Source organism: Octopus bimaculoides, chromosome 12 (assembly GCF_046866305.1).
Source record: "Octopus bimaculoides isolate indiv1 chromosome 12, ASM4686630v1, whole genome shotgun sequence".
NCBI lineage: Eukaryota > Metazoa > Mollusca > Cephalopoda > Octopoda > Octopodidae > Octopus > Octopus bimaculoides.
In genome coordinates, this window is record NC_142939.1 from 41,493,084 (window position 1) to 41,514,312 (window position 21,229).

The 21,229-nt window shown below is 37.4% G+C and overlaps 1 protein-coding gene across 1 annotated transcript in view; it reads left to right on the top strand.

Annotated features, from left to right (window-relative positions):
• The window catches only part of LOC106872635 (T-complex protein 1 subunit gamma), a 43,645-nt gene that overhangs the window by 18,200 nt on the left and 4,216 nt on the right, over positions 1-21,229 (top strand). The window contains exons 10-16 of the mRNA XM_089360962.1: positions 1,050-1,116; positions 1,293-1,327; positions 4,532-4,711; positions 7,626-7,724; positions 10,450-10,636; positions 13,859-13,999; positions 16,647-16,778. Of these exons, the coding sequence (XP_089217088.1) occupies positions 1,050-1,116; positions 1,293-1,327; positions 4,532-4,711; positions 7,626-7,724; positions 10,450-10,636; positions 13,859-13,999; positions 16,647-16,778 (841 nt within the window). The remainder of the gene's footprint in view (positions 1-1,049; positions 1,117-1,292; positions 1,328-4,531; positions 4,712-7,625; positions 7,725-10,449; positions 10,637-13,858; positions 14,000-16,646; positions 16,779-21,229) is intronic.

Below are 21,229 nucleotides of genomic sequence, written 5' to 3' on the forward strand. Positions count from 1 at the left end.
TTAGATGAAAAAAACCTTTTTCAGACCCCAGTATCATCATCATCAGCATATTTAATTAAAAAAAAGGAAGTCTTTAGCCAAACATTGTTTGTTGTTTTTGTTATATATTTGGTTAAACTATTACATAACCATTAACACACAATGTTGGTCATTGTAAAAATGCTCATAATTCAGTATCATCATTATTAATCTGTTGTTTGGATCATAAAATCAATATTAAATTTGAAATGTTTCAATTACATCATCTTAAAATTGGATATTTGTATCATAAAACTAGGGTTATCTTAAGTGGATTGGTATTAGAAGGTTTAAAGATTTAATTCCTTTTGTATATATTCTGAAATTTCTTTAGACATTAGTTTTAGGTTTTCTGGGGCTGTTGTATAATAGATATCTGTAAAGGGATTTTTAAACAATTCATTGTAATGACTTTGGGGCACATTTAAGATGTGCAAATGGATCTTTTCCACCAGTGATGTATAGGGGTAGCTTATGTCATCTTATTCAATGTTAGTCATAGTCTTTTGTTCTGTATTGTTGTAATATAGGAGTAAAGATTGTTTGCCAACATAACATGGCAGTCCTGGTTTAGGACGAATGTTTAGCCCCAGGAGCCATTGTCTCCAGCTGGCTATACGACACAATCTGTGTCCTTATATTTTCGAGCAAGGGAATCTAGCACCCCCACTCAGCTCAAAACAATATCTGTGTATCGCGATTTCTGGGTTATTTCCCTTCATCATCACCGAATAATTGTTTGAAAATATATGGACACATATCGTGGCGTATAGCCAGCTGGAGACTGTTTTCTGGGGCTAAATTACAGCAACATCCGTCCTAAACCAGGACTGCCATGTTATGTTGGCAAATAATCTTTACTCCAAAGTACTGTTGCTGAATATCTCTCGTTGTGAGATTTACAAATGTTGTGATATCGTTTCTTTTTATTCCTCCTTATTAATTACATTGTTATATCCTGTTTTTAAAGAATCTAGTAATATGTTGAATTAATTTCTTTAATTAAAGAACCTTTTTTCTTTGTTTGACAGAAAAATAGAAAACCCTCGCATTCTGTTACTTGACTGTTCGTTAGAATACAAGAAGGGAGAAAGCCAGGTAATTATATTTACTAATTAGAGATTAAAGAAATTAGTATCAAATTAGTTGTATCTTGTTATGTAATATGTAAAAAGAAATCAACCTGAAACAGAAAACATTCTTGTGATTGAATTATTATGGATCAAAGGGTTTTTATTCTGAAATAACATTGTTTTCATTATTTTCGTTACCAGACCAACATTGAAATCACTGCCGAAGACGATTTTGCGTGAGTTTCTTTTCTGACACTTTAATTATTTCTCTAACACTGTTCTTTGAATATTGTCTTTCACTGGTTTAGAGCTTGTATGTTAATAGTAATTGACATTAGTTCTATTTAGCTAAGTGGTCAGCTGTATTGGACCCAGTGGCTGAAGTCTGTTTTGAGAGGGGGAGAGAAATAGGAATGAAAATTGCTAAAGGCAGTAATGTTGTTATGTGTATCCAGAACAATGATTACAGGTAGCAACTGAGAATGGATGGGAGAGACGGAAGGAGTAAGGGTGTGATGGAGAAGGTAGGCATAGGTGGGGGTGCTATTGAGGGGAGGGAAGTAATTAACAGTAGCAGAGTGGCCAAAGGTAAGGATGGGTCGGTGAAAGAAGCATATGATGGCAAAAGTTAGGGCTATTTCATGTGATGTTGAGACAGGAATATGTTGTGGTCTTAAGTGGGTGAGAGTTCTCGTGACATAGAACACATGCAGATATTTTCCTTTTTGCTTCGCCCCTATTGACATCCAAGTAAACTTGATATCTTGCTGCTTGATAAAATGAATTCATTATCACATATTCTCTTCCTTCCAGACCTTCTAATCCTCTCTACCATTTTATGCCATTACCATGTCACCTTTGTTTTGGCTGGTACCTTGCACCAGTCTTATATGGAATCTGTAGAATTCAGCAGGTTATCTCTTAGGAACTCCCTGTTGTCTGTTCTGTAGTGTTCTAACTCCTCTCTACAGTCGTGTGAATGGATAAAGATTTCTCTAAACTCATAAACAACTGCTAAATCTTTTAGTTTCTATATCTTTAGTTAGTCTAGCTTTGATTCTGAAGATTCTAGCCATTAATCTGAGTTGAGTAGTGAATTTGTGAGTCGTGGCCAATGCCAGTGCCGCCTGACTGGCACCTGTGCTCGTGGTATGTAAAAAAACTGCCATTTGAGTGTGGCCAGTGCCGGTGACACTTAAAAAGGCACCATTCAAGCGTGGTCGATACCAACGCCACCTGACTAGCTCCCATGCCAGTGGTGCCGTTTGAGTGTGGTCGATGCCAGTGCCACATGACTGACTCCTTTGCTGGTGGCACGTAAAATGTGCCATCTGAACATGGTCGATGCCAGTGTCACTTGACTGGCACCTGTGCTGGCAGCACATAAAAAGTACTATTGAAGCATGTCTGATGCCAGTGCTGGTGACACATAAAACACCATTCAAGCATGGTCGATGTCAGTGCCACCTGACTGGCTCCTGTACCAGTGACATGTGAAAAGTACCATTCAGACATGGTCGATGCCAATGCTGCCTGACTGGCCCCTGTGTTGGTGGCACGTAAAAACACCCATTACCCTCTCAGAGTGGTTGGCATTCGGAAGGGCATCCAGCTGTAGAAACCTTGCCAGATCGGATTGGAGCCTGGTGCAGCCTCTCGGCTTGCCAGTCCATAGTCAAACCGTCCAACCCATGCCAGCATGGAAAGTGGACGTTAAACGATGATGATAATAATGAACGGGTTTGGTATTTACAGTGGTATTTTTTCTTTTAGATGAGAATGAAATCTAACGAAGGAGCTTGAGATTGTTAGGTGACTAGTTTCTTGAAGGTTATGTTGCAGATTGTCAGATTGGTTGCATCACAGAACTCCAGGAAGCACCCCCCCCCCTCATTTCTCACCATATCCATAGCTTCTATGGACATCATGGAAACGATCCTGGTTTTGATCAACATTAAAGTCACCAGCAATTTATGATGAAATTGCTGTCAACCATTATAGAGGTTGTCCAGAAATCTCATACAAGCGGTCTTTTTGTTCGTCTGCTAATCCTGATTGTGTGGTGTATGCAGAAATAACTGTTGCTGATGAATTATCTAATTAAACTTAGCTTAATTATCATGTCATACATCCTAACTACCTTAATTACTTTATCCATTTCTCAGCTAGCAGTATATGTGTACCTTGCCTACCATTGCTTTTATCCCAGAAGGATTGGTATAATTGTTTATTTCTTGTGAGGAGTTTAGTTTGAAGGGCCTTTCCTTCCTCCCTCTTGCATATTTTAACTTTCTGGAAATGCTGAATGTATAATCAAGACAAGGCGCAAGCTGGCAGAAACGTTAGCATACCAGGCGAACTGCTTAGCGGTATTTCGTCTGCCGCTACGTTCTGAGTTCAAATTCCGCCGAGGTCGACATAGCCTTTCGTCCTCTCGGGATCGATAAATTAAGTACCAGTTGCGTACTGAGGTCAATTTAATCCCCTCTCCCCCCCCAAAAATTTCAGGCCTTGTGCCCAGAGTAGAAAAGAATATATAATTAAAACATTTTATTTCGCTGAACCTCCAGAATTTTGTTACTTTGCACGCGTTGAAACTCGTAAGAGTTACCTCCCTTAACACGAGTTACTTCCCATACTATGTTGCTATTAGTAGCAAATGCTTACCGTCTGCTTTCGAGTTGGTGTGAAAAGAAGCTAAGACTGTAACCAAAGAATTATGTTTATACTAAAAATAAAATGGTTACATTCATTTATTTACTGCACTATGGGAGCAGTGTGGCTATGAGGAAGAAAGTTTACTTCCACGCCTGGTCAGGTTCAGTCCCTTTGCATGTCACCTTCTTATGCTGCAGGCAGACCAAAGCCTCCTGAGTAGATTTGGTTCACAGAAACCGAAAGATGTACGTTGTGTGTCTGTGTTTTCCACAACTGCTTGATAGTGTTGGTCTGTTCACGTCCCTGTTAATTAACAGTTTGGCAAAAAGTGACTCAGTTCATTAAGTCCCACTGTCATATAAATAGGACACTAAATGAGAACATTAAATAAGCTATATCACATTGTCTCAGTGTCGTATTTATAGGACACTGAGTATTTCCATTTCTACTTGAAGTAAAGGAGTTTTAATAGGTGTTTTTTTTCATTTTAACCAATTTTCAATCATTTGTAAGAATTTAAAAGTATTATTCAGAAATTTAAGTACTCTGGGACTTAATGAGTTAATGAGAATCTTTGGAAAACTAACTTGGAAAGTCCAGACTGGACAACCATTTTTTGATAATCTGTTTCCTTCTCATGAATTTTCTCGTGTTTTAGGTAAACTGTCCAACCCATGGCAGTATGGAAAATGGATGTTCAGTGATGATGATGATGATTTCATGTTGATGCCATTGTTTTGCCAGTTATTGAACTAAAAACCCTTCTCTCTTCTCTTTTTCAGTAAGGTGTTACGTCTTGAAGAAGAATACATCCAGGAGATCTGCAATGACATTATTGCAGTGAAGCCCGGTTTGGTCATCACTGAGAAAGGTGTCTCTGATCTGGCCCAGCATTTCCTTATAAAAGCTGGTATTAGCTGCATTCGTAGAGTTAGAAAAACTGATAATAACCGTATTGCAAGGTAACTCATTCACTTTTCCTTCTAACTGGCCTTCATTTCAGCTCCTTATTTCTTCTTCTTTCTAGGATGTTGTTTTCTTCTTTTAGTGTATCTTTTACTTGCTTCAGTCATTAGACTGTGGCCATGCTGGAGCACCTTCTTGGAGAATTTTTAGTCAAACGAATAGTCCCCCTGTCCTTATTTTTATTTTGTACTTCTTTTTAAAGCCTGTTACTTATTCTATCTGTTTCTTTTGTCGAACTGCTAAGTTACAGGGACATAAAAACACCAACACTGGCTGTCAATTGGTGGTGGTGGGAGATAGACACACACACACAACGGGCTTCTTTCAGTTTCCATATACCAAATCCACTCATATGGCTTTGGTCAGTCTTAAAGCTATAGTAGAAGACATTCGCCAAAGGTGCCATGGAGTGAGGCTGAACCTGGAACCATGTGGCTGGGAAGCAAGCTTCTTACCACACAACCAGCTTGACCATGGTGTGACTTTGTACATATTTTCTCTAACTACCTGACACTAATCAATAAATATTGCTTTCCTATTATCAACAACCAATTTTTTATTTACCAAAGTATTAGTGAATAAACCATGAAACAATCATTCCATTCCTGACCCTTTTTCCTTCATCAAGAGGGACTGATGGCTATTACAAAACTCTACCTATCAACTACTACGCTTGTCTTATGTAGAATGGTTTATTTATGAATACTTTTGTAAGTAAAAAAAAAAAATTGGTTAATAAACAAGGGTCCGTGATTGCTGTGACATGAGTTTGTGTGTGGGTGTATGGGTGCTGCTGGGAAAGTAGGTACCTATCTATAACTACAATATGTGTTTGTTTCTTGGTGTCTGTTAGTGCTACAGCAGATGTCTCACTGTTAAGATGGTAGCTGTTACAGCATGTAGAGATGGATTTTTTTGCTTGGTTTTAAGATCTGGGGTTTGTATGTCTTGGAACAATTGATATTGTTTTAAAGATAATGTATTGAATTAATCCTTTCTACTATAGGCACAAGACCTGAAATTTTGGGCAGGGCTGTGAAGTCTAAACAAAAAACTTTGACTCCAACTCTGACTCCTGTACTATTGGCACCTCCGACTCCACTGTATGTAATTAAGTGATTGTGGTCTACATATCATATAAAGCATATGCATACACTTGTACTTTGAGTAGACGTTTATGTTATAACTGGTTTATATTAAAAAGAATAAAGATATCGTGAGTCGGAATCAGTCGGTATAGTTTTTCTGACTCCACGACTCCGACTCTATAGCGCTGATTTGGGGGAGGGGGATAGTCAGTTACATGGACCCCCAGTGCTCAACTGGTACTTATTTCATCAACCCCAAAAGGATGAAAGGCAAAGTCGACCTCGGTGGAATTTGAACTTGGAACATAACAGCAGACGAAATACTGCTAAGCATTTCGCCTGGCATACTAACAATTCTGCCAGCTCATTACCTTAGTATTGAATTAATGTTTAACAGAGGGACAAAGGTAGAACATTGGCTCCTTTGGACTGGCTGCTTTGTGCTTCCGTTTCATCATCATTGTTAACGTCTGCTTTCCATGCTAGCATGGGTTGGACGATTTGAGTGAGGACTGGCAAACCAGATGGCTGCACCAGGCTCCAATCTAATCTGGCAGAGTTTCTTCCACATTAGATTGGCAGAATCTGGCATCTTTTCCTTTTGATGTGAAGGAGTCTGTTTGGTTGTGTGGTTAAGAAGCTTACTTTTCAACCATGGGGTCTTGGGTTCAGTTCCACTGACACCTTGGCCAAGTGTCTTCAACTATAACTTTAGGCTAATCAAAGCTTTCATCATTATTTAACATCTGTTTCTGTGCTGGCAGTGATTAAATAGTTTAACCAGAGTTGGTAAACCAGAGAGCTGCATCAGTCTCCTCTCTGTTTTGGTTTGGTTTCTACAGCTGGATGCTCTTCTTAATGCTAACCATTCCACAGAATGTACTGGGTGCTTATTTTCTGTCACCAGCACTGGCGTTTTCTTGTGAGTTTATTTTGATAGATGGAAACTGAAAGAAGCCTGCGTGTGTGAATCAGCAGGACATGGTATGTGATACGGTTGTACAAGTTTTGAATCACTGTTTCCCCACTTTCTCTCACAAAACTTGGGCCCACCTGAGACAAGGGGTAACCAGCACTTGCTCAAGGATGCCTTGTAGTGGGATTGAACCTGAAACCTTGTGATTGTGAAGTGAATTTCTTAGTCATTCACCCATATTCCATCCTGTAAAAATGGTAAATCTATATTGAAGGAATCAAATTGAGAAACTTGACCTGTTTTTCTGCTAAACTGCATATAAAAAAGAAAAAAATGGCTAAAGTTACATAACCTTTTTGGTCCCCTGTTTGAAATGACATGAATTGAAAAAGTATTTTGGTTGGTTTGATCAATGAAAGATTCCAGCTTTGAGTTGTCAAATGTGTGGAAGCTGAGTTGCGTTAAAACATTCTCTGAGGATTTAGTTGTGGTTTTTACTTGTTTGATTTATTTGGAGGTTCCTTTTTATATCTTGATACTTAATTCAAGGCGTGGTTGTCTATCTTGTACATTACTTTCATTTGTGTTTATTTTTAAACTGAAGTAATTGTATATATATATATATAAATAAATACATGTGAGTGTGTGTGTAATATACTTTACAACTTTTTATAATCTTGCTGGTATATGATCTGCCTGTTTGCTAATCAAACTTTCCTCCATCGACAGACCCCCTCCTCATTCCTTGATGTTGGCTTTCATTTCACTTGGTTTGTTAGTGCATCTCTCCTTTCCAATGACGCTTTTCATTCTTGATATCCTGCACTTTGCAAATACCATTCGTTTTTGCTCCTCTCCTTTCTCTGTTTCATTTCACATTTCTCTTTTTTCTTTTTGTTATAACAGAGCTTCTGGTGCCACAATTGTTAGCCGAACCGAAGAAATCAAGGAGGAAGATGTTGGTACCGCATGTGGACTTTTTGAAATTAAGAAGATTGGTGATGAGTATGTGCTTTTTTTTCTTTTTTCCTTAAAATAAGTGATTGGTAGCAGTCCTGTTGTAGCCCTTTCTCATAAAATCTACCATATTAACTTGTGTATAAGTCATATCCCTCATTTAGTGTTAAATCTTGGCACAAAATTCTTTTCCCTTCAGAGTTTTAGCTTTGCCCTGTGTATTAGTCGCACCATAGTTGCTACAATTAAAAATCAAATATAAAATAGTGTCTTTATGCACAAGTAAATACAATACTCAGCTTTTCAAGATAATTTTGAAAATAAGAATTGGAAGAGATATAGCAAAACATTTCTAATATCTATAAAATTGAAGTTGTGTGTGTACAAAAATTTAATGTATCCTCAATAACTTCTACATCTTTCATTTGATTTCTTCAAAATTTTATACATAGCTACCTCATATCTCAGATCTGAACATAGGCTACTTAGATTATTTAAAAATCAATATTGGGGCCTCTAGAGCATTGGGAAAAGAACAATAGATGATTCCTATTCATTTGCATTAATCAGCTGTTTTATAATCTGTGGGGTCTTCCATATTAAAATTTTTTTTTTATCTAAGTGGAAGGATTCACCAGTGACTAGGGACATTGAATGCATACCTTTCCACAATTCTCAACTTGTTTTCACCAAACTTTACACATACATTACTTATGTCCTCAGGATGGTCATGCACTAAAATTTTGCCCTGAGCTCCTGTGTAAATAGACATAAATGGACTTAGTTTTTTTCTGTGTAGGGTGTTCCATACTTTTTAATCTATTTGTAAAACTGAAAGGATTTTGTCTATTTATTTCGACTGTCCAACTGTGACGTTTATTAAATTGACCAGGAATATGCGATGAATATCCAATACCAAACAATCTTAATCTCCATATTTAAACTGCATTAAACTTTGGCAAGCTTACTTTTGTCTATTCTGAGTTACTTGAAAGGTGATGTTCCCTTCCCTCTCTTCTATTTGTTGATACCTTTGTTTACCTACCAATGCATTGTTTCACTTTAAGGATGCCTATTTACCCACCCATTATGGTATTTTGACTGTTATCCATTGTTTCAAATACGTTTTAACATTGTCATTGTAGCCTTTTTTTTAACAATCACAAATAATTTGTCCCAAAGAATCAACCTTTAAATAAGACAGAATAAAGGGGCTTTTGTTATGTTGTCTCTCCCCAAAAATAACTCCCTTTGCTGTTGAAAAAAATAAACTCGCGGAGGGGGAGTTTCGTTTTCCTTCAATTTCATTACACCATTTATGTGGCTGTTTCTGACAAGAAATTCTGCTTTTATGTAAAACAACTGTATTTTGTAGCCATTATCCATAATCTGCTCCCAAAACACTTCAGTAGCTCTACTTTGCATTGCTTGCAAACTTATATTTGCTACGACATCTACAATAACCAGCCTTCAATTTAATTTTCCGTTCCTAGGATAATCGGAAATGTAGATTACTGTGCGACTCATAAACCTTCTCGGTAGTTCAATTGTTTGGTGAAAACAATACCACCAAAGCAACTTAAACCGCCTAAAGGACGGGTGCTAGTTGAAAATATTTTTACATAAAATTATTATGGACAGATCTAGTTTACGAATCATTTAACCGTTTAGCATTCAGATTATTTTATCAAACCTGACTCTTATTTATTCACATAGTTTTGAATTAATCATGCATTATCTTGTAACTTGAGATTTTGATGATGGGTTGTTTTTTTTTAGAATAACGTTATATGATTGGTATGAGAGGCCATATCTGGCTGGTTTGAATATAAAACAGGAAGAATATTTGGGCTGAATATGGCTGGCTTAAATGCTAAAGTGTTAAAATGATTGGATCATTAACATAGCACCAGGAGTGGGTGTCCAGTTTATTGGTATCAGAAATATTAATGTATTGGAATTGAGTTTTAATTATATGGCAGCATATTTTATTGAGAGTTTCAACTTCATATAAGCTCTAGATTTGACGAACAGTTCAATGTGCTCTTAATATATACCTGTGGAAGAGATAGGCCCAGGAAGACATGGAATGAGGTGGTGAAATATGATCTTTGGTTGTTGAGTCTCACGGATGCAGTGACAAGAGACCAAGACTTCTGACTATTATTTGCTGTGCTTGAGAAGACGGGTCAAGCTAAGGGAAATCGTGGTTGTGGCCTGTGTCGTGAAAGACACCCAGTGCGCCACTCTGTAGGGTGGTTGGTGTTAGAAAGGACATCCAGCCATAGAAACCAAGCCTAAAGAGACTGGAGCCTGGTGCAGCTCTCTCTGGCTTACCAACTCTGGTCAAACTAACTCATGCCAGCATGGAAAACAGACAAATATAACAAAGAATTTAGTAAAATAACTTAGTTATCATTAAGCTAGCATTAGGAACATAAATTGTGACTAAGGTTTGGTGGAAGATTTTAATTCGGAATTTATGAAAACAAGACATTTGTACTACAGAGCCTGATATGGTTTCAGCCGGGCTGGAATCGATTAATAATTGTTTCTCTCTACTGACATGGGCTGTACAGTTTGACAGGATCTGAAAAGTTGCAAGAGTACATCAAGCGCCAATGTCCTACAGTGTGGGTATATCCTCACCAACACATCCCAATAAGCTTTATTTTTACGTTCATTTATTCCCATGTTTACACAGATTGAACACATCTTGCATAAAACTCCATAACTGATTAAATTTATTGCCTTTTTTTGTTTTTGTTTTTAGGTACTTCACATATTTAATTGATTGTAAAAATCCCAAAGCTTGTACCATGGTATTACGTGGCGCTAGTAAAGATATTCTTAATGAAGTGGACAGGAATTTACAAGATGCTTTAAATGTTACTAGAAATGTAATCCAGGAACCAGTTTTGGTACCAGGAGGTGGTGCTACAGAAATGGCCTTAGCACATGTAAGTGGTCAGATTTTATAGTTTCTCAAAGAGTGTGTTGTGTATGGAATAAATTGTAATGAATTCTTCTAATTATATGGCTTGAGTATTTCAGTGTTTTTATTACTGTCTCTTTGGGTGGAGCAGAATCGGTGAATTGGTTTGTAATCAAGTCTTAGATTTAATCTTCTTTGATACAAAAGCAACTGAAACCACTTACATATTTTAAAGTGACTTAAATTAAAACCTTCCCTCTAAATTTATTAATTTAAGTTCCAGATCCTAATTGTACGGCAAAGTTATTTAACTAAATTCTTTATTTTCAAAATTAATTGTCATAAAAGCCCATGTATTTTAACAAATTTTGGAACAAAGGATTATTGGTGCTGGTATAGTATGCGGTCTACTATGTTGTCAACCAGTATAGCCAGGGTTATCTACCTTAAAAACTACTCGTTATCACCTCACCTTTCCACTTGCAGTTTACCTTACATTGAAATGTTGCTGAAAGATTTTTATACACGTGTCATCTTGACAGAGGAAACAGCAGTCACATTTTTAAAAGACTACAATCTGCTGGATACACAACAAGAAGCAGATCCCTGCCATTGATGCGGTGCTGTCATGCAGGAGAAACGAAAGCATGACAGAGGTGGACAATTCAGGCCTGTACATCGTTGTCCTTGGAAAGGGGTGTCAAACTTCACATTCAGTTCATAAAGAAAACCGTTTTTTCCATTATACGGACATTAACAACAAATGAAACTGCAAGCTGAACCTGAGTGAGATTTTAGAACCAAGATTTTTCTTTGTTTTAGATATACCCATGACCACAGCTGTGACTCTAACAGTTCTTTATCATATGAAATAATATAAGATTCAATTTTTCTTGTGTAATTCCTTCATAATGTACGAAGTTTTTTAATATCTGATGTGTTTTCGTCATTATAATCGTTTAACGTCCGCTTTCCATGCTGGCATGGGTTGGACTGTTTGACTGGGGACTGGTGAGCCAGAAGGCTACACCAGGCTCCAATCTGATCTGGCAGAATTTGTACAGCCAGATGCTCTTCCTAGTGCAAACCACTCCGAGAGTGGTAGACAAGGGAAATAACCCTGTTTGACACCGTCGTAGACCCTATAATATACTAGCACCGGATTATTATTATTATTATTATTATTATTATTATTATTAAGGAGAAAACCTTTAAGAAACTAAAACACATTCTTTATAAAAATTTTATAATTTATGAACTCAATTGACTGTAGCCTCTGTCTACATGGAAGACAATGGAGTTTGATGTGATTAACTGAAATTCTTCATTAATGTTTTATGATAAGAAAACTAAGTATTTTGGTTGATTTCTTACATGTTGATAGTGTTGGTTGATTATTAGCTCTGTTGATAGTGTTGGTTAATTATTACCTGTTTTGCTTGAGTAGACCATTGGCCAGTACACCCAGATATTCAGTAGAAGGAAGTATTTATAAATCAAGAAGGATATGTAGAGAGATCATCATTGTCGTTTAATGTCCGCTTTCTATGCTGGCATTGGTTGGACGGTTTGACTGAGTATTGGTGAGCCAGAGGCTGCACCAGGCTATGAACATAAGTATCATATATGCTTTTGGCAATAGCTATGGAAGTCTTTGATGCTCTAAAGTTGAATAGCTGACCATATAATAACTGCTGTTTGATGATAAGACGTTCTTTTCAACAGAATGGACTGGGTGCGCTTCATGTGACCTTACTGACACTGGTACTACAAAAATAAAAAGTACCTGGTCCATTCTGTGAAGTGGTTGGCATTAGGAAGCGCATCTAGCCATAAATACTAATCTCTTTATTGCTCACAGGGGGCTAAACATAGAGGGAACAAACAAGGACAGACGAAGGGATTAAGTTGATGACATCGACACCAGTGCGTAACTGGTACTTATTTAATCGACCCCGAAAGGATGAAAGGCAAAGTCAACCTCAGCGAAATTTGAACTCAGAACGTAAAGACAGACGAAATGCTGTTGAGCATTTTGCCCAGCATGTTAACGTTTCTACCAGCTCACCACCTTTAATACTATGCCAAAGCAGCCCTCACCAGTGCTGGTGCCATGTTAAAAACACCCAGTCGACTCTGTAAAGTGGCTGGCATTAGGAAAGGCATCCGACTGTAAAAACCATGCCAAACAGTGGAGTCTGGTGCAGTGCTCGCACTTGCCAGCTCATCTCCTGCCAGGGTTGGATGTATACAAATGAAGATTTTAAAATACTGTAGAGCTATACTGGCTCCTTGTTAATGTCCTTTCCTTTAGGAAAGGCATGCACATTGCAACTTCTTGTCTTGGGTAAACTGAGCAAAAATCATGGTGAATTGGCTGAGTTTTTAGAGTCTTGCTGAAAATACCTTGAGTTTTGTGTGATTCCTTATATACCAGTTTCAAATCCTGCTGCGGTCAGCTTTTCCGTCTTTTTGTTGGGGGGGTCAATAAAATAAAAGTACCATTCTTTGGCAGTGAACAGGTGGAATTGATAGGGTTGAACTGGATGTCTTGTGCTATTTGTACCGAGTTCAAATCTTGCTATGGCCTATTTGCGTGGTGGACTTTGTCACTTACAGAGCTTAATACTAGCACCACCTGGTTCTAAGGTGTCGTTAGTAGGAGTTCAACCTTTTTCTCATCAATCCTGCAGCTTTGATATTTCAATGATGTCATTTTTTATTTTTTAAATGACATTGTAGAGTAGGTGTGAGAGACCAGATCTGACTGGTTGGGACATAAAATAGGTAGAATATTTGAGCCAGAGATGGCGAGTTTAAATTCTAATAAGCCTTTAGCATTTAGATCACTTTGTCAAATGCTAAAGGGTTGTTTATTAATCATGCATTATCTTGTAACTTCAAGGTTTTGATATGTTATTTTTAGAATGACATTGTAGGTAGATGTAAAAGGCAGGATCTAACCTTGTTTTGAATTAATCATGCGTTATTTTGTAGCTTCACGATTTCAATGATGTGATTGTTTATTTTTAGAATGACATTGTAGGTTAGGTCTGAGAGGCCAGATCTGGTCAGCTTGAATGTAAAACAGGTAGAATGGCCAGTTTAAATTCGAATAGGTTAAATGATGTTGATGAAAATTACTGTGCCTTGGTTAGGGGTATGAAACGAACTAGTAAATTTTGTATGAATGACCATTAGTTCCTTGTTTCTCTTGAGCAAATAAATTGTATTTGTGTTTTTGCAGGCATTGAATGAGAAAGCAAAGAGTATAGTAACAGTGCACCAATGGCCATATCGTGCTATTGCAAAGGCTTTGGAGATTATCCCTTCCACCTTAATCCAGAACTGTGGCGCCAGTACTATCCGTACTCTTACAGCTCTCAGGGTAAGTAGTCCAACTCAGCTTTTTATTGAATAGCATCTATTTCTCACTTGATGCTTTTTGCTTTCGTCAAAATTCTTTCTCTCTTTCTCTACTTGTATCTGTAAAATCTGTAGCTTGCTTACCAACCACAGGGTTCCGGGTTCAGTCCCACTGCATGGCACCTTCGGCAAGTGTCTTCTACTATAGCCTCGGGCCGACCAACGCCTTGTGAGTGGATTTGGTAGACAGAAACTGAAAGAAGCCCGTCGTATATATGTATGTTTGTGTGCCTGTGTTTGTCCCCCCAACATCGCTTAACAACTGATGCTGGTGTGTTTATGTCCCTGTAACTTAGAGGTTCGGCAAAAATGACAGATAGAATAAGTGCTAAGCTTACAAAGAATAAGTCTTGGGGTTGATTTGCTTGACTAAAAGGCGGTGCTCCAGCATGGCTGCAGTCAAATGACTGAAACAAGTAAAAGAATAAAAGAATCTGTAAAAGTCTGTTAGTGATGCCTGTGTCATTAATGTATTAACTTGGTGCTGTTAATGGTTTCTGTTTGTATTCTTTACCAATAAAGGTAACAGATATTCCATGCTTGAAGCTCTATGTTCTACTGTATATTTGTTGTTTAATCAATCTACCATGGCAATATGGATGTTAGCTTATCTCCATGTTCAGAAACATATAATATTGAATACCGTAATCCCTTTACTATCATGATGGGCTTCTTTCAGTTTCCAACCACCGACTGTTACGTTCCAAAACCCCCCTGCGATAGGTGAAAATCTGCAAAGTAGAAACAGTACTGTACTGTATATTTTTTTATTATTTTTATAATTTGTTTATATTTACTTTATTATAAATGCAAAACAACACTAAGGTGGAATTGACTTAAGCTTAAATAATAAACAGCGATAGCTGAACCGCGATATGGCAAAGGATTACTGTCTATATATTATTTACAACAATTTGATTTGGCTCCCTCCTGTTTTTAATAATACATGTAACTCCTAACCAATGTGTTGAGTGCCCTTTTCTTTCCTTGTCCACTCACTCGGATGTATGTATAAGTTTATTGATCAGTGTATAAAGTATTATAGATCCATTACAACTGATTTTAATAGTCTGTTTTGCACTGGATGTTAGGGTGGTTATCTAATAACTTTGCTCATCAAAGTTCGTGCTGCCACTCTGGATTCTTGGTTAACTAGGTTTGTTATTAGATAGTTTGGTCTTGATTCCACTGTGTGGCAGCACTTTGGGCATGCATAATACTCTGTGTGTATCTGGTGGTGGTGGATTTCTTTACTCCCTTATATGTTTACTGAAGGGGTTGACAGTGACCCTTAGTATTTTTGTCTTTTGTGTGTCTCTGTGCTGTAGTTTTTACCATGCTAGTAAGGGGATTGAAAGGTTTGGATTGTGTTGTTTGGAGGTACTCTGTTTCTGGTTGGGGCATCTGTGCCTGGAGAATGATGTGTGAAAGTTTGTGAGTCGGGGTGGGGGAACTTCTTCATGGCCACATGTTCTGCAAGAAATTGCAATCAAATCTACCTCAAAAGGCTACTGAACCATCTTGAAAATAGATATAACATGGGGTTGGTATTATTATTGTTGGCGTTGTTCATGACTACATCATGTTATCCAAAGCTATTGAAGGGTGTATTGTGTGTGTGGATGGTAGTGTGTGGGAGTGTCATTTGTGGATAAGAATATGTCATTGTCTTGCTTATAAAGTAATTACAGTGTTAAAACGCTGTGTGTGTTTGTGTGTGAGTTGTATGGCTGTGACTGATCAGTACTTCTGCAGCATCACATGTCTGGTTACAGTCTATACAGGCAAATGAGGTATGAGTGACAATAAATAACAGTACAGCCATTATATAATACACACTGGAGAACAATTGAAGCTAGAAAGTCGGTGAGTGTGGAGAGATAGATATATAAATAAATAAATGAATGAATTTATGGTGTGGCTGTGTGGTCAGAAGCTTGCTTCTCAACCTCATGGTTCTGGGTTCAGTCCCACTGCGTGGCACCTCGTACAAGTGTCTTCTGCTATTACCTGGGGTTGACCAAAGCCTTGGGAGTGGATTTGGTGGTCGGAAACTGAAAGAAGTCCATCATGTGGTGTGTGTATACATATATGTGCGTGTGCATACATGTGTATGTGTAAACGTGTGTGTATACATGTGTATGTGTAAACGTGTGTATACATGTGTGTATATACATATGTGTGTGTGTATGTATACATATGTGTGTGTGTCCCCATTACTTACCGATGTGCAAAAGAAATTGAAGGAATAAGTACCAAGCTTTTAAATTCATTTGGCTAAAAATTCAATGCTGTGCTCCAGTATGACCACAGTCTAATGATTGAAACAAGTAAAAGAAAAAAAATACAGGTATATAAAATCTGTAAAACAAGATGGAATGGAGAGGCATTAATCACACAGACAACACTTGTTTTTGCACATTAACAATAGCTGTTTTGTTGCTGAGTTTTTCCCCCCAAATTGCCGGCCTTGTGTCAAAATTTGAAACCAATATACAGCTATAAGTATTATCACGTTTGTCACTTAGACACACTTTCTTATTCCTAATAAGCATGCAGCCCTCCCCCATCAGTGGTTTAACTTCATTGTGTTGTTTTCTTTTGGTCAGGCTAAACATGCTCAGCCCAACAGTACCAGTTGGGGAATTGATGGAGAGACTGGTGAGGTTGTAGACATGAAACAATATGGTATCTGGGAACCGTGTGCAGTCCGTGCTCAGACATTCAAGACAGCCATTGAGGTTTGTACCATTTCATTTACTACTATTAGCACTAATAATTTTCTTCGTCAGGCAGTTTTCTGTTGCAATCTGATGAGACCCTTGGGAGCATCTCGAGTTGTTTTTCAAGTGTTTTGTATCCGATTCTGCCTGATTTTGCAGCTTGACATTTCCTGATCCAGAAATTTTCATTCCATATCATATGACATACCACATACACACATATCATCCCATTTATTTATTTATATATATATATATATATATATATATATATATATATATATATATATATATATATATATATATATATATATATATATTATGTGTGTGTGTGTGTCTCTGCATATATATGTGATGTGATATCTCAGTATTTAACTGAAGTCCTGTATAATTACCTCATAGGGGGACACAGCGATTACTTAATATTTCATTGTCATTTCAGTCAGATGTATAAATTACTTGTTTCTATTTCGGTTTTATCGTACATAATATTACTCTGGTTCAAATATTTTCCTTGCTTGGTTTTGTGTTTATCGTATCATACTTCTTTTTGAATGTTGTGTTCTGTGGGTTTAAGCTGAAGATAGAGTACAGACATGGGTAGCTGTTTCCTAGAAGAGGGCTGCATGCAACGTAGTTCATCATCAGTTGGGGCCCCTCGTTCAGAAAGTCCTGTGGGCTGCATTTTCTTATTTGCTGGTGTAGAACTACGGCCAGATAACTCTATAACTGATCATATTTTGGGGGGCTAATGCAGTTTTGCACCTCTCCTTGAAAAATGCATTTTCTTTGAAAAAAAATTATCGGATTCCTGTTTTAGATGTCGGAGATTACGAATATGATAACAAAAAAAAAAAAAAAAAGATTCCCCCCTCTCCCTAAAATTTTGAACTTTTCCGAAATTATTTTCTGCTTATGTTTTAGATAACAGAGATTCTGGATATGCAAGAAACCATGTTTTGAAACTTTTGAATAAGCATATAGATATGTGTATAGAGAGATAGATATGGATGTGTTCCTGGGGCTAAAAACAACAGTGAACACCTTCTATAGGACCACCACATTTAGTTGACAAATACATTTTATGAATAAAGGGACAGGGATAAATAGATAGACAGACAGATAAATAAATGGATGAAAAAGTTTAAAATTGGGGGAGGGGGTGAAATTTGAGCCCTTTATTAAACTTTATAATATTAATTATTAAACATTAATGTTTGTTTCTCATAAAATGGTGTATATTTAATTTACATTAAATCCTTATTTACACAACTAAAACGCAAATTCTCTTTGCTTTAATGTTTTTGTCTGGATTTAATTTCGATTTGCATGTTCGTCAATTTGCTACGATCTCTTTAAAGTAAATGAAATCAAAAATTTGAATTGGGTGGGGTTAATTTTTTTTTTTTTTTTTTTTTTGCATATTCGTAATCTCCGATATCTAAAATGTAGGAATCCGAAAAAATGCATTTTTCAAGGAGAGATGTGAAACTGCATTAGCCCCTATTTTTCTTTACTTAGTTGTTTGTATGTATGTGTACATATCATCAACATTTAATGTTTTCCATGCTGGCATGGGTTGGATGGTTTCACAGGAGCTGGCAGCTGAAGAGTTGCACCAGGCTCCAATTGTCTGTTCTGGGATGGTTTCCATGGCCGGGTGCTTTTTATGTAGAACCAACATCAATGCTTTCATGTGGTGCCAGCATGGGCTGCATCTAACATGGCACTGGCATGAGTGCTTTTATTGTGGTGCCAGCATGGGCTGCAAAAGACCTGCCTGTATGCATGGATGGCCACAATTTTACATAGCTTGGTGTGTCTTCTCAAGCACAACAAATTGCCAGAAGTCTCAGTACCTTGTCAGGAGATCCTTTCTCACCACCTTGTCCCATGTCTTTCTTGGTCTACCCACTGTCAGGAGATCCTTGGTCTTCCTCATCTACAGGTTCCCTCAGCACTTCTTCATACAGCTGTCTTCATCCACATGCATCACATGATCAAACCAGCACAGTCTTCTCTCTTGCATGCAACATATGATGTCTCTTCTACCCAATTTTTCTCTTAAATCATTTACACTGTTGTTGTACATGCACACTGACATTACCCATCCAGTGGAGGATACTGGCTTCATTCCTTTCAGCCCTTTGCAGGTCCTTTGTAGTCATAGCCTATCTTACACTGCCAGGCAGCATAGCTGTTCATACTCAGGCATCATACAATCTTCCTTTCACTCAGAGAGAGAGAGGCCCTCCGTTACTAATGAAGGTAGTAACTCTTTGAACATTGCCCAGCCTGTTCTTATTCTAGCAATTACAATTTCAGAATTTCCTTCTCCACTGCTAGCTTCGCTGCCTGGGTAACAAGCTGTCTACTGCTTCTAAGGATCCTGCTGAACATTTGAGGAAGTCTATTCTCTGTTCTTAGTGCTTATTTTCTACCTGCATAACCCCCCCCCCCCTGCAAAGACTGCTTTCTCTGTTAACCTTCCTCTAATACTGCTGCACCTCTTATGTGTCCATACCTTGCACTGAGTACACCATATGGAATTTCTACCAACACCTTTCTGCTAAATGAAACAGGGCCATTTAGAATAAATACAAGGTAACATTACTACCTGCTTTTATAGCAAGTTGATGCAGGTAGTTTATCCCCTCCCCCTCGACTTTTAGTTCATGTAATTTTAGTGCATTATTTATGGGATGATCCAATATATATATATATATATATATATATATATGTATTATGTGTGTGTGTGTGTGTGTACATATAAATGAAATATGTACATCATTCATAACACAGTCATCATCATCATCATCATCGTCGTTTAACGTCCGCTTTCCATGCTAGCATGGGTTGGACGATTTGACTGAGGACTGGTGAAACCGGATGGCAACACCAGGCTCCAGTCTGATTTGGCAGTTCATATACACACAAATGTGGAACAGCTCTCGCTGTAAGATTTAGTCTTGAGGACCAACTTCTTAAAAAACACAAAGCACTCCAAATAGATGTTATCAGGTTGTCAGACACCAGGGTTTTGGCATAATTTTACTACTTCAGTAAGAAGACGCATTTTGGTCATCTTGAATCAGAACTAGCAATAAACGTTTGTTCCTAAATAAGAATTGGCAAACAAAAACATTTACTGATGAATATGTAAGTTAGTGAGGCTGAAGTTAAATGAGTAAACACACTTGGAACAGCAAAGTGCAGTTATAATGTGTGTGTGTATTTGGTCTTTAAAGGTCCTTTATCTCTGGGTACATGGATTGACACTTGCTTGATTTTTCAAGTTCACAATTCCAATCCACACTTACTCCCTTAGCATTGAGATTGCTCTGCCAAATCCAATGCTTATTTAATCAAATTTCTTATAATTAATCTTGAATTATCTCATAGCCTTGAGATTTTAATGATGTGATTCTTTGCTTTTAGAATGACATTGCCTGGTGTGTGTGTGTGTGTGTGTTAGAGTTGGCTGGTTTGAATGGATGAGCTGAATGTGGCTGGTATAAATGCTTAACCCTTTAGCATTCAGATTATTCTGTCAAATGTAAAGCTTATTTATTAACATTGTCTTAAATTAATCCAGCATTATCTTTTGGCTTTGAGATTCTAATGATGTGATTGTTTATTTTTAAAATGATATTGTAGGGTAAGTATGAGAAACCAGATGAGGTCAGTTTGAACCTAAAACTGCTGGAATGATTGGGGTTGATATGGCTGGTTAGAATACTAGATGCTGAAAGGGTTAATCTCATCTTTCTTGCTTTGAATTCCATTTTGTATTTCATGGACGAGTCCCTTTATCACCAACTGAAGTTCTTTGCATATCTTACCATTTCAAACCCAAGATATTTTCGATTCTGTGCTGAGAATCAGGTTGATTTGTATAAATGTTTTGGTTAGCCACTCCTGAATTGTTTCTGTAAACGAAAACAGTGAAAAAGAGGACATTGAGGGGATTGACCCAGATGATGAGGAATTTAACGTCTAATTTAATTATTCATACTTTTGATTTCAATGTATTTATTGCATTGTTTGGAAACGAGCTGTTCTTCACTTTGGGAGTCTCTGGAAATTAAATACACAAAGCTTGATATATTTATTCTGAAGTTAGAAAATGTAACCATGCTATACATGTACATCTTTTACTGGTGTAATATACTAATATGTTCTCTTAAGTCATTATTAAATTTCATATGAAAATAGATTTCATTGGTTGAACTAGCTATAATCTAATACCCTGTAATATCCTCTCGTATATATGTGTGTGTGTGTGAAAGAGATCTTAATGTATGGGGTGTGGTGATATTGTAGTCTCTTAAGCTGTGTAACTGGAGCTGCTTGCACTTAGTGGCAGGATCACCGTTGTACCTGCATGTGTGTTAGTGAGGTAATAAGAACTAGTGTCATTGGTTGTAGTAATGTCATGAAACTTCTTGTGTCTGTCTTTATGTTCTGAGTTC